Genomic DNA, 14,610 nt, shown 5'->3' on the forward strand with positions numbered 1-14,610 from the left:
GGAGCATGGCTGATTCTCTCATTACTCATCACAGCCCAGGCCTGATTTTCACCACTCCACAACGCAGCCATTCCCCGAGGAGACACGTTTCTCGCTTCAGGCCTCTGGCACAGTTCAACGCAGCAAGGTTAACCAACTTGAAGGCCCTCCCAGGCAGACTTTTACCACGTGCTGAGTGCCACAGAAGGTGAAATTCCAACATCTGAAGACTTTACGCTAAGTGTAGGTGACTTCACCCCAAATAACTGTCGCAGGAAGATTCGGCTTCCCCTTGGGACAAAACAAGGGCTGAAGTAGGGAGGACTGCCAGCTCCTGGATCATGTTGAAGGAACTGAACGTCACAAGCACGATCTATCCCTAAGTGCAGCTAGGCCAGAAACACAAGCTTTGGCTTTACATGGTACAAACAGGGTTCCCAGTTTATGAAGGGAACTGTCAAACTTATGCCAAAGAGGCTCTGAATGGTCCTGAAGCAAAGCAAAGGCCAACTGCTTGCCCTAGGCATAAGCACCCAAGCAAGGCATGTGAGAGAAGTCCTCTACCCTCTTAGGAGCTGCTACAGGCCAAGGTCTGCATGCTACAGGACAACCCAATCTTTAACTTTTAGAAAAACTAAAATGCCAGGAAAAAGCCGAGTGGCTTTCTTTACCTTGCACTCTTCATCCAGCAGGTCCAAGATACCAAGTTTCGCTTCTATAAGGTCTATGCAGGGCTGGTTATCATAAAAGTCTATAAGAGTCCACGGGATTTCTTCCTTCACGTACTCTTCTTGTTCCAGCTTAAACACGTGCTGAGATAAGGAGAAGAGCATAGTTACCAACCTGCACCTCGAACCCACACAGGGCCAGCCCCTTCCCCATTTGCTCGTTAATAAATGTACAGTTTTCCCACAGTACGTGAAGAAGCCACAGAAAATTTAGGTGCTTTGTACAGGCTTTGTCGCTTACAGAATCTAGCTTCTGGCAAGTAAAATAGAAGTGCTACACTAGGAAACCATGAGACAAAAAAAAAAAGTCTTTAAATGACTTTCACTCAAAAACTACCCAAGCTGTCACTGCATCTAAGTAAAAACCATGTTCTGAAATGGCCACGAGATGCACCTGGGGCTACTACAAATCCCTCTCTCCTTCGGGGCTCCACCGATTAAACCAGAGACCCGCAGCAGGTTCACTAGCCCAAAGTCAGGTCGCGTCGAGCGTGTGCGCCCCGACGGGTGAGCACCACTTCGCAGAGAGCGCGATCTTCCTAGAAGAGGTATCGCCATCAGTACCATAACTGATTCACAAACATCTCTATTGCAGGTTCTTATTATTCTGAAAAGAGTAATAAAGAAAAAGTCCTTTCTATGGCTTACATACGTCAGGCCTATCCCCAGGCAGATAAATTGTCTTTGGCTATTTCTGAGATAATCTAAGCATATTAAAAGAAAAAGATTTTTAAAGTGCACTTTTCTTCCTCAAAAGATGGCTTTTTAAAATCTCTTCAAACATGTCATCTCTGAGTTCGAATTTATAAGCTTTAGAAGTGATAGCTGGACATATTAAGTAAGATATGAAAAGTGCAAGTACAGCCCATTATTTACTTCTCATTTTTACAAGCACTGCTATGATGTATTAGAGCGATCGCAAACGTTTGTGCCAGGCAGATGATACAGTTTCAAAGCGCCCAAGTACTTAGTTGCTCCAATTTAACAGATTCTCCCTCAAATCCTGAAATTAATAGCAAGTTTTTCCCTGTTGACGACCGGAGCAGAAGATGACCCCTTAATGATTTTGTGTTCAGTCCGGGTAAGAGCTTATAGCTAATAAAACAGAAGAATGTAGTGTGTCACGTGTCAAACCGAGAAGGACTGTGTATAGCCCTGCCATTTAATCCAGAATTTCAGCCGCATCCAGAGGTTCCAGCCCCATGTAATCAGCAGGTTTTTACTCAAGCACAAGGAAAATCAGGACTCAGCACAACCACCCCCCCGAGGTTTAGCGTGGCTTAGGAACAAAACAACGCCGGCAAACTTCCGACTCGCTCAAAAACATTAGCGGGCCTTTGCCTAAACCATTTGTTAAACATGCTGCCAGGATCAATTTTGTATTTATTATTTTATAACTAAACCAAGCATCATTTACAACTTGGCAGGAATATTTAGTGCAATTACAGTGTGCAAGCCTTGCCCGGGAGAGACGGTATCGGAAGGACGACGGTCATGCCCGCCCTGAGATCCGGCCAGGCTGCAGATCAGGGCCATTAAGTGGAAGCCAGACATGCAATAACATGGCCTTGATGAGCGTGTTGTTGGGTTTTTCCGTTTTATTTCGTTTTAAGTTTTATGGCATGTTTCCAAGTTGACCTTACCGAGTTGAATTGCTGCTGGAGCTTTTCGTTGGCGTAGTTGATACAAAACTGCTCAAAGCTATTCACTTCAAAAGTTTCAAACCTGCAAAGCAATGAATAAATCAGCATCAAGGGCTGCCGCTTTTAAAAAAAGTCTTCTTCACTCTGCAATGGTGTCATCTACATGACAGGAAACATCAGTTATTTAGTCTCGTTAAATGCCTTCTATCCCAGATCTACGCTTTATTCCTCGAATCTCAAATTTGTGTCTCTCCTTTCCACAACTCGAGGGATTGGAAAGGTCTGTTCTGCTAAGCACAGTCGGATGCTTAGTACAATGGTAGCTGCCTGCAAATTAGGTGGTAGTGCTGTCTGAGACAAGAAACGTAACAACCCCTCTTGCGGAAAAATATTATTAAATATTAAGGGTACATATATTCACTGCAGAGGTGATGGTCTTGGTGCAAATAACACAATTTCAGCACAGCATCAGCGCTCGCCTGCCCTTCCCCACGCTCCTCAGCCAAATCCAGCTCCGTATTTAAGCCCATTAATATTTTTGCACAGCGTATTTGCTCCATTTTGTCTTTTCTCCTTGTTCTGCCCGTGTGACTGGCAGATCCCAAATCTGCTGCTGCACTAGGGTTTATACTAAAATATTCAAAGTTTGTGAATAAGTTCAGCGCACGGCTGGCTGCCTCAGCGTTCACACTCCCTTTCGCACTGCAAACAGCAGAGGAATGAAAACAAACCGTCCCTGCCAAATGCAGAAATGTCTGCAGGAATTTGCTTTTCAAAAGAATCATAAGGAGCTACCGAATTGCCTGCAGTAAGTGACCCGTAATTCCTTCGCACCGAACAAAAACACACCAAAACACACAGCAATCAGTAACATCTTAGACGAGTCCCAAGCGTCAGATAACCACCAGCACAAAGTACCGAGTGCTGTCTTGGAGTAAAGCATCTTTTAGGCAAAGGAATACTGTTCAATACCTTCAATTCTTTATTTTTGTTAACAATTTATTCAAGTTATTCCAGCATTATGTATTGCTACCCAACGCTATAAGCCTTCGAGGCGCTGCTTCTCGCCCCTCAGGTGAGGGGGCCGGTAACGTTTGTTCTGTAAAGCAGCAACGCTAATCCCAACGTAGAGGTCACCTACTCAAGCTCGCCCTGTAACACTGCAACTATAGTAAGCGATGCAGATTTCAACGCTGCATGCTCTCACTCCAATACTAACACAGGATTACAGGTGCCGAGTATTGGAAACCCGCAGCCTCCGCATCCTCAGCTTGCACCCGCTCCATGCAAACCCTCCCTACGGAGACGACCCCCTTCCACCACCCCAGGCAGCGCCCGCGCTGGCCATGCTCCTGGGGCACCAGGCTGCACGCAGCTCTTTGCCCATCTAGTTTAGCTCCTCTCCAAGAGGAAAAAGAACAACAGCAGACATTTGGAAAATATCCAGGATTTGGTAGAATTCATTCCCTTTCCCAGATAACCCACGTTCTGGGAACCAGACTACTTGCTAAGACCCCAGAGGCTCAGGGTTGCAAGCACCCAATGTCTCTCTGGTATATGGTTAGTTATTATTGTTGTTAGCAATTATTGTTGTTGTTTACTATTACCAGACCTGAGCACAGCCTGATTTCACTTCAGCTCACACCGCGGCACCCAAGGGGTAGTGCTATTTGCTGGCTGACGTGCTTGACGTGATAGGGAGAGGAGACCTGCGCCTCAGAGAGATTTTTGTTCCACACTAGCAGGTTTTCATGCCCAACTTAATCTTTCATAAGCGCTGTTCTCAAGTCTCCTTTTAGTTATTTCTGAAAGAGCGCATCCCATTTCCCAGTTCAGGCATCCGCGTACCTACCCCACCCCACTGCAGCCACGTGGCTCCAGCTCCGAGCTTGATTTGCCACGTCCTAGCCTGCAGGGACACCGACTGAAACAGCTTCTCCATCTCACCCTCACTTTCCAGCCACCCAGATTGTGCTAACTCCAGCTGGTGACTGAAGATCTTTCAGGTGCTGTGCCATCCACCTCGGACAGTCTGGACACGTGCAAACCTCTGCCAACAACCTCACCATCTCAAGCTGTCCTTTTGGGATCCCAACCAAACAGAATCATATTCCTATCATACTTCATAAGAGTTTTCCAGGAAACCTTGCTGTGTGGCAGCGGTTGCTGATGGAGCTGAGTCAGCAGGACTACACCGATGCTCCAGCACTGAAAGGGGGGGCTGTTGCTGTTCAATGGGATGCTACAACCAACAGCCCAACTACCAGGGCTTGCAGAAACGCCATGGGAAGTTGTACATACAAGCATCAAGATCCACTCCCAGTAACTGTGTGGGTATTATAGCTGTAAAATCTTTCTGTAGCTGACCCAGAGCTGTTCCAGCAGGATTTCATTCTGAATTTTGCCTTCAGCTACATTTGACAGACCTTACATGGAATTTGCACCTAGGAAGCTGCTCCAGGAGCAGTTCCTGGAGCAGCTGCAACCGGTCCATCCTACCTCGCCTGCCCTGAAACAGGAACAAGTGAGTATCGTGATATACTGAGGGAGCAAGGACGGTCACTACTGTCCCACTTCTCCCTTTTCCTTGCTCCCAAAAGGGACAGAAAAGACTGTGTGAAGGGAGGGAAAAATCCCCAAACCAGGAGGCCTCTTTCTTTTTCTCCAGCAAAAGGAGTGGGAATAGTCATGTTTAGGGGATAAACAATTCTGCCAATGGAAGATGGTTCAGACTAAGAATACTCACGTTTGCATTTGAGGGTCTGGGGCAGGTCTGGCCCCTACTTGGAGGGGACAAGGAGCCTTTCTGCAGTCAATGATGTCAGAAGGTCGCCCTTTCTATTATTCCCACCCCTACCAGAAGCCACAGGGACAGCTGCATGTTAAGCTCAGCACAGACACTTTAGGAGATCGGGGGTGCTCTGTTAGAAGGGCAAAACAAGGCGTTAACCGTAACCGCCTTAAAAGCAAGAGCGTCCCTACCCATAGATATCGAGCACACCGATGAAGGAGTGCTGCTTCACAGTGGTGTACAGGGCTTTGTTGATGTGCTGCACGATCCAGTTGAAGAGCTGGGCATAGATGTGCTTAGCCAGGGCATCCCTGGCGTTGAGCACCTGCTGAAGGGACATGCTCTTCACGTAGGTCTCGGCCGTGGTGACCAGCTTCCGGTGGCAGAGCCAGTGCTGCATCTGGCTGTGCTCCACGCCCAGCAAGCTGCAGAAGGTGTTCAGGTGCTCGTCTGTACTCTGCGAGGGGAACAACGAGAAATGAGCTCAGCAGGTGCTCTGCGACACTTGCAGGACAAAAATCAAAATTGTTCCCCTTCCCGCCGCTGTCATCCGACCCCACCTGTCTCCAGGGAAATAGGTAGAACGGCTTACATGTAGCACTGAGCAGTGATGCTGCACGACTTTGCTATACCCTGGCTATCTTTAACATCTCAATCCCCATAAAAGAGTAGATCTATACGGTAAGTGCCAACGGGGAAGAGCACCGTTGGCTTTGTTCCCCCTCCTGTGGTGACACCGTGTACTCCTGGAGGACATGCTCCCCTCCCAGGTGCATTCCCCGAAACCCTTCCTGTCTCAGGCTGTGCGACTCGGTGCGAAATGACGACCAGGATGCCACAGCTACAGCCTGCGCCACGTTAACACAAGCATCTAAACCCACCAAGGAGCAGGTGCAGCTTTCTGGTGTCTTTTCTCCAGAATCGCTATTTTCAACACCCCAAAGTAGACTAAGACTAACAGAACGTGAATGCAAAGACAGCATGCCATCGTATTTCCCCTTCTACAACCTAACCCCACCTATTCTGAAAAACGAAGTTGCACAGCGTGTGTTATCAGAAGGGGCTGTGTTTCATGTAATCAATAAAACGAAAACTGAACTTAGTTTTAGTGTATCTTTTTCCCCCTCAGACAACACTAGACAAGGCACTCCCAAGTCCACCGTGTTAAGAGAGCAGGCACCTTCTTTCAGATGATGAGAAATCAGTCTCCCTTTTGCCAGTGTAATAACATATCAAAAGGAAGTAAGTTGTTTCCAACTAGATTCGTATTTATGTAGAATAGGGGATGGGCTTGGGAATGGGGAGAGAAATGCATTTGTCAAGTGCTCCAGGGTGCTTTTTTGCTCTAATATGTTTTTAGACCATGGCTTCAAAGTCCTCACAGGATTGATTTAATACCACGCAATTAAATTTGAAGGTAATTAAACAACGTGAACTCCATTACAGAACTCAGCGTTGCTGGAGCAGACCAGCTTTACATATCCACGTTGCCAAATATCAAGCAAATTACCCCCAGCATCCAACTAATTGCATGCTGCATTATCTCTAGGGTAACACTAGGAGTGCGTGCCGAATACATTTTAATATTTTAATTAGGAATAAACGATCCAGTCTGGGAGGCAATGATAATTGATAGGGCAGTATTTGCCACATAATCACTATTTTTTTCCCCCTGAACAAACACACAGAAACAGGAAAATCACTGCTAAGGCATCTTCGGTCATTTATTTCTACTAATTAAGTGCAGTACTTTGCAGTCGTGCACTGATCTGCGCAGTCCTCCTTTGAATACTCAATGGCCACATTTCCAAAAGCGGCCTCACTCACTTCAGCGTCAGTCTCCACCAACAACCAAAAAACTCATTTTGCTTATTTCTCCTTAAATATCCACCTCCCCACTGGACGACCCCACATGCTGGTGGCACTGAAAGATTTGCCAGCTTGGCCTGCAGCAAAGGTGGTCATGGAAAATTAACACCTGCTGCTGCTGGCAGTCACTGGTCCCCCAGTACTTTATGCGCTAAGGGTGGCCAATCTTTTAAGAAAGCAGAAAAATCTAAAGACGGGATGGGTTTTAAGGTGGTAAGTTACATTTGTGGCTCTTTCTAACATAAAAAAAGAACTATGTCGTTTCCAGGCAAGCTAGCGATGAGAAGCAGGGCACCATTTCCCAGGGAGGAAAAACAAATCAGTCAGGAAATAATGCCCGATGGGTTTCCTACAAAAAGCAAAGAAAAACAGGAGGAAAAGGATTCCCTAGGGCTACCTGCGGATGTCCTGCGAAGCACGAGGTAGCCAACACGGCCCGATTTACGAATATACTAAACCCTACGTGCAGCTTCTCCCACCCTTGCCGGTGACCTACCGAGACGCTACAGGCATCGCCATCCCGTTCGGCTTGGATGTCCAAGTTGCCTAGGTGCAGAATGGCAGCGATTATCCTGAAAATGGTCATCTGGTGAGACTCCTTCACTCCTGCGGGAACAACCGGGACCCGATTGGCACAGAACGACCTCAACAAACATCATCGGGCAGAAGCGACGGCTGAAACCACAGCTGGAGCTATCCATATCCACCGTTACGTCTCTACCCCTTTCAATTATGGTCGCGAGCGCGGGGGAACGTAAAACAAAAGCGTTCACGCGCCCGAATCCCAACAGCTCCGGCCTCGTGCTCCAGCTGGAAGCGCTGAGCCACCGGGAAGGCGCCACAAAGGGCCACCACCGTCCTGCCGTGAGCTCCTTGTCCTGGGTCTGCCACTGGGGGTGGGTAAAACGTGATTGCTTCTTGTATTTTCTGGCAGATTTTTGGAAGCGTTTCCAGCAGGAACATCATTCAGCACAGGTCCATATGGAGTTTCCCTGCCAAATCCTGCATTTCGGTATCCCAGCCGGCTTTCTGTGCCCTGACCAGGTTAAGCTAAGGAGGAACGAGCAAGGCTAAAGCACAATGGTGCCAAATTTGGCGGAAAAGCCAGCAGTTAGAGCACTCGCAATGACCCTTCACGCTCGCTAGAGGCCCGGCGCAACGCCCACGACGGGCGGCTTATGACTGCCCGTCTTCAGATCCCAGCACGATACGGCGGCGGCTTGAGAAGCGCTGCCGCCCTTAACCCGCACGAGGGTGAAACTCTACAGCGGGAGTCCTTTTTCTGCCTATAAACAGGGTGAAAAATAGCAAGTCAAAGCTGTGCCGCAGCTCTGAACCTAAAACGGTTTGTTTAGGGAGTCCGTGTGTGTCTCCACTTCGTTGCTGTTTTGCAGGATAGGTATCAGAAACACTCCTACCGCTCATGCCAAAGAACAAGGTGAAGCCAGCTGGGTCAACGGGAAGATCAATTTATGGCTCTGAGGGCAACAGGAGAGCAAGAAAATCCAGGAAAAATACTGAAAACATTTGCAAGAGGCTGCGTGGCCGGGGAGGGCTGCTGGGCGCCCGCAGCATAACGCTTACCGAGCAGGGTGAAGGCATGCCTGGTCTTCTCAAAGTCATCAGCATCATCCACGCCCTCGATGGACACGTCGCCTCCCTGGGAAGCATAGAAGAAGTCTTCGGCACATGCTAGGGGAGAGAAGTGAGCAAAATAAGCCCGTCAGCGAGCAGGCACGAGGTCAATGAGGAGGGGAGCAAATCTGGGCTTCTTTCAAACACGAAAGTCATTGCAACCTCCACAAAACCCTCCAGGCGGCGTGGCCGGAGGTTAAGGGAGGCGTTCATGAAGCCACCAAGCACTTCAAGCACGGACACCGATTCCTTGTCTGCTGGTGGGAGGAAATGCTGCGTCACCCAAAAGGTACAGTCCTGGCCCAAACCAGATTTAAAACTCTCTATCTGTGCCACCGCATCAAAGCTTTTGTCCAATTCATTAGCTGTCTGCTAAACTCTGAGTGTATACATATCTCTCTCTATATATATACACACACACATACACGTATGTATATATATATGGGGGGGTAGCTTATATATGTATATACGTATGTATATGGAATAAAGGTTTTTTCCCACATTCATTTCCTATTTCAAATTAGGGTTTGGGGGTACACATACCCATGACCGAAATAAAATAGAAATGTTAACGCCTTTCCCACATAACGCTTCTCCTTAGCCACAGGGAGCAAAGGGAATAGCAGAAACGCGCACAGTGTCAGAATTGGACCATCCAAGTACATATCTGTGCTTTAACGCAGTCATTTCAGGATGACACAGGGCTAAACACTCCGGAGATCGGGATTCGAACGTAGGCAGAGGAGGGCAGGAGATAGCAGGGTACACACGCACTTTAAAAAGCATTTTTTCCCAAGGATAATGAAAATAATGAGGAAAAGCAGCCCACTGTGCATTCCGCATCCAGCTGCTGGTAACCTTTCAAATCACTGCAATCTGCACTTTTTTGATGGATGTTGCCACCAGAAGGGCCTCGTCCCTTCGCAGCCTACCCACTGGCTTTTACATTAGCTGCACTTTCAAGCCACAAGAAAAACATTTAACTCTCTTTACGTATATAACCCCCTAGGATTGAAAGGTTTCACTCCACTCATTGCCAGAGCATCGGAAATTGGGGACAGAAAACATCGACTGGGGTCAGCGAACCGATCGTCATCCCAGCTCTGAACTGTCCCGTCTCGTTCAGCAGGACTTTACCCAACCGGACCTTAAATATCCCAAATAACCAAGGTTGCAAAGCAGTTGCTCCTTTTGGAGGAGCTCCCCAACCAAGCATATTTCAGAGAATGGGGATTTAAAAAAAAAAAAAAAAAGAAGGAGGGGGTGCTGCTTATCTTAAGCCAAATTTCAAGCCCTGATTTGCACCCGCTGCTCAGATACAGAGCCCCGCACAGCGGATGCCGAGGCATCGCTCCGTTGGGCCGTTCCCACCCCGATTTCCCACCGCGGGGAAGATGTCAAGCTGCGAGCGCTGTGCCCCCTCCTCTCCCTGCCGCGAGCCCCGGGGCACAACTCACAGCTACTTGAATATTTATATTTCAATATGGCTGCTATGATTTTAACAGCCATGCAAAGGCTGCGATTCGTTGCTTAACCCCGTTAAGCACGAATGCTTCATGCCATCGCACAGCCGTCACACCGCTGTTGGAAAGGGCACTGCGTAGCATGCGCGCTGCCATCGGTTCAATCACACATTTGCTTCCTAGTTTAAAATTAGACTTTTCGGCACACTTCCTGCATTGCAAGAATCAACAGGAATTTCATAGCCAAAGAAAGTGAAGGAAAAGACACTTAAGGCTTTTATCCTGAGGATCTGCCCCAGTCTTAGTAGTAGTTATAGCACAGAAGGAAGTCATCGGTTGTCTCCTCCAGGAGCAGCCTAGAACTGGCGTGCTGCCACATCACCACGGCTGGCATGTGCCTAAAAATCTCCACGGGACATAAATCAGCTCCCAAGCTCACCCATGCATTGGTGAGAGTACCCAGCACCGCTCTTCACCCCTATCCCCACGACGAAGGTCAAAATCTTCACTTACAGGTTTGCTTTGCAGGACTCAAGGTTAGTGCTCCTGCCTGTTTTCCAATATTTTGCAATACAGAAAGAACTGCTGTCCTCTCCTACATGCAAGAGCCAAAGGAGAAGCAACAGCTCCTGTTTTGGGGATGAGAAAATATCCGTCCTGCTCTCAGCTTTAAAAAGGTGGATTTTTACATCAAGATACTCCTTGTGTTGTGTAAGACTTGTCAAGTCACAGTTGACATGTGGGTGAGGAAGAGCTCACTGATGAAGCAAGTTTGGGTTCCCACTAGCCATCTTGAGACGTTAACTGGGAAATCTGAAGCAAAGTTCATAATGAGAAGACTCTTAAAAGAAAGAGTGAACTGTGTGTGTCTGTATGTATGTACGTGCATATGCAGAAAACTGCCCAGCACTATTAACTCAACAAGTCAGTGCAGAGCTGGGTTCACCCAAGAACAAAACCACTCTGAGCTCGGGAATCGCCATTTCCTGCCCGGGTAGCTCTGCACTGCTCCGTGCCACCAGAAACCAGGCCACCAAGCTGAAGGGCACCGACACTGTCACCCGAGCTGTGCACACAACCATAAAAAAAATTCAGAGAGATATTTCCAAGGAAACGCAAAACAGCTTTAATTTGAGAGAATGGCTTCTTTTTCACATACTGGTGCACCATGGGAAAGCACAGGTGATGACCCCATGCACTGGCACCAGGAAATTTGGAGCAGGAATGAGTGAAGGCGGCTTCCCCTCCAGCAAAATGCTTGGTGGCCTCACCAGCAAGTCCCACCACCTCCTGTGCTGCCAGCTGCTGCCATTACACATTTTCCTTTTGGGCAATGAGGCTGAAAGCCATAGTCACAAGAGCGTAAAGATGTCCTGGATGACTCATCAGGGGACAAGGAACTCTCTCAGCCTTCAATATGATCTGGAACTACTAGCAGAAACTATGCTTTTTATGAGCCAGGTTTAGAAAGACCTAAGTCTCCACAGATCCACTTGCTCCGCGAGGAAAGAAAGGGGGTTGCACAACTGCAGTTCTACCAAATCAATTCCTTTTGCAGTTTGGGTTGAAATTTCTTATTCTAGGATCCCAGTAGACAAGCGCCTTACTCAGGATCGTCTCATTAAAAAGAGTCATATAACCCACTGGCAGAAATTCTTGGAGGTGCTCTTAGGGCCCAGCGGTGGCCTTTTGGGTTGTGCAAGCTTGCAACGGGGACCAAACACCTGGGCTACATCATTGGCAGATGATGTAACCTGCTAGGCAGGCCCAGCAGCACTGCCTGGCACAATGCAAACTTCTCCACGTACTTGGCACACAAGCCTCAGCTAAGAGGCTCTTGAGATGGCACAAGCAAACACAGGCATCACCTGCACCAACAAGCCCTCCAAGCCCATCTCCCTTCGCAGCCAGCTGCCACACGCAACCTACGTGACGAAACACATTTCCAACCCTACTATATTTTCCTGTTGTCACCATAACCAGGCAGCACGCCAGCGTGTCTCACGGCCCCCAGGGAAGCAGGAGTACTTACTTAGTGCAAGGTCTTTAAATTCTGGAAGACTCGCTGAGGCACAAAGCTGATAGAAGATGTGGTAGTTCCTCTCGTCCTCCGCCTGACGGGTGAGATACAAATTAATTGAGGGAACAAACTGAGTTCAAGTCAGGGAGGCCAGTTAGCAAGTCCAACAGATGCTCACCACTCTGGAATAAGCTCACTAAGCTGACCATCCAGCCTGGCACGGGGATCATCAAGAAAAACTGCAATGGCTCGAGTCCCGCCATACAAAAAAAGAAGCCTGATCCACCAGGAAAGCTACGACTTGCTTCAGAGTGTGCAGTGAGGCTTTAAACACCAGCACACTGCCATGCATGTTCCATTTCAATGCACAAAGCCATAGAGCCTCAGTCTTATATATCTGCATTTTGGCCCACACATATGGCAGGGAAAGTTTTTGTTATTCACAAGCAATTCACGTACGTTTCTTTTTAAAGGGTGACTGTTTTGCTAGGAGACAGATAGGCTTGTTTTAAGTTCTGCCTTGACCTTCAGTATGAGAAAGCGTGAGATTATCAGCAGGACTGACACATTTATGAACGTTGCATGATGCATCTGCCTGCAGTGCTACAAGCCTGGAAGCAATGCCTGCATTAATCCTGTATAACCAATTCACAGAGCGGCTGCTGGGCAGGTGTGGAGATGAAAGAGTTGGGGGAAAAAACATACCGACTTCTCAGATATACTTGACCTGATAGATGGGGTTATCTGCAAAACTAAGGCGCTCAGGTAACTTATGCATTTGAAAGAAGGATTTATATGAAATATCAAATACTGCAGGAAGAGTTCAAAAAAATAAAAGGGATCATTTTAGGACATTTTGGTGATATCTCGGAGCTTAATTTAGGCTCCAAAGGCAACATGCCATCAAAGTTTTCTTCAGCAAGGGGATTTTATTTCTAATCCAAAGAAAAGACTCAGATTATTCAATTCCAAAAGTAGAGAGCCCAAAAGAAAGAAAGAAAGAGAAAAAGGCACATCTCCTCACCTGGAACACCACTCTTGATTTTTCCAACAGATAGGTCCTCATGTTGGCACCAATGATATGGTATCTTTTATCAAAGCCGATCTGAATATATTTCCCAAAGCGGCTGCTGTTGTCATTCCTTGTTGTTTTAGCGTTTCCAATTGCCTGCATGGAACAGAATTAAACATTAAAGAGAGCACTTTTGCTGGGTTTGCACATTAACTCCGAAACAGAGTTTGGCTTTCCATAGCCAAATGAATAAATCACTGCTGCATAAATAGTCATGGCAGGATTAAAGAAAACCCCTGTCCCGGATGGGCGAAGGCACAACCCGAGCCCTGCTGATGGCAGGGCAGCAATGCAACGTTGGAGAGGATGCTGTTACTGTAAGGATACTACTTCCATCGATTTTCCTTCCATAGAAATTCTGGAAACACCATGCTTTCAGTGTGCAGGTCATCAAAATCCCAAGGGATTAAACCTGACCCGAGCAGGATTGATACCCCATCAGCTCATCTGCTGGCGCTCCCCCGTGATGCACGCGTGCTAGAAGGATGGATTTGGGCAAAGAGCATCTCCCCGGAGGCACATTGCGGCAATATCTATGCACACGTGCAGACGCACGTTGCACCCTGTTCTGCTGTCAGCAGCACGGGCGTCTCTAGGGGATGCCAACGGGGTGCAATATGCCGCAGCAAACAGTGGTTCCCACCCCTAATGCCCAGGCATAACGAAGCTGGTTGTCCATCCGCGACACAGACATGGGTGCACTGCTCCACACCGACGCTGGACTTCTTCTGGAGCGCCCTGGGAATAAACGTCAGGGCAGCAGGCTTCATTCCTGCGGAGAGGGCAGGGAAAGGAAACCTCTCCCAGCACTCCTCATTCCCTACTTTTCCCTTCTCCCCCATCCACATCTCTCCGGCCTATATATTCAGAGGATTTATCCCTTTATGTCTGGCTGATGATAAACGCTTCACTAATTCCAATCTCTTCCAATGCCAAGGTCTTCTGAATTAAAAATCTGCCATCAAGACATAATCCCCGAGAGTCCCAGCTTCAGGCAGCACCATGAAAATCTCCACTGCTGGCACCCGAGATGGGGGGATGGAGAAGTAATGGCTCAGTTGACCCCGGCAGCTCTTCCAAGGGAACATGGGAAAGGGGGAATCTTGCTCGCGCTTTGCCTCTGCTGTGCGTGGAGCAATAGCAGGAAGGAGTGTACAGGAAAGACCACTCAGCACCTCTCAAGGGTGAAGAGAGAAACCACTGAAAAAGGATAGAAGAAGGTGAATGAGAGTCCTCCTTGCAGACCCCTGCATGGACACAGAGAGGATAAGACTAACCTTGGACTAACCAGCCAGACCTTGGACTAACCTGCCAAACTGCCTTTGGCTTGCTTTGCCAACCAGGTAGTGCTCTTTTATAGTATTCGCACTGGCCACGTTCTCAGCTCTTTCCAACAAAGACAGGTTCCCT

At 47.9% G+C, this 14,610-nt stretch overlaps 1 protein-coding gene across 2 annotated transcripts in view; it reads right to left on the bottom strand.

Annotated features, from left to right (window-relative positions):
* Positions 1 to 14,610, bottom strand: part of LOC138064629 (unconventional myosin-Vb-like) — a 135,607-nt gene that overhangs the window by 78,359 nt on the left and 42,638 nt on the right. For both annotated transcript variants that reach the window (XM_068928074.1, XM_068928073.1), the window contains exons 6-12: positions 13,153 to 13,296; positions 12,141 to 12,222; positions 8,595 to 8,702; positions 7,507 to 7,616; positions 5,333 to 5,598; positions 2,351 to 2,432; positions 651 to 791 (exon numbers count right to left, since the gene is read on the bottom strand). In XM_068928074.1, coding sequence (XP_068784175.1) covers positions 651 to 791; positions 2,351 to 2,432; positions 5,333 to 5,598; positions 7,507 to 7,616; positions 8,595 to 8,702; positions 12,141 to 12,222; positions 13,153 to 13,296 — 933 coding nt within the window. The remainder of the gene's footprint in view (positions 1 to 650; positions 792 to 2,350; positions 2,433 to 5,332; positions 5,599 to 7,506; positions 7,617 to 8,594; positions 8,703 to 12,140; positions 12,223 to 13,152; positions 13,297 to 14,610) is intronic.

Source organism: Struthio camelus, chromosome Z (assembly GCF_040807025.1).
Source record: "Struthio camelus isolate bStrCam1 chromosome Z, bStrCam1.hap1, whole genome shotgun sequence".
Classification (NCBI taxonomy): Eukaryota; Metazoa; Chordata; class Aves; order Struthioniformes; family Struthionidae; genus Struthio; species Struthio camelus.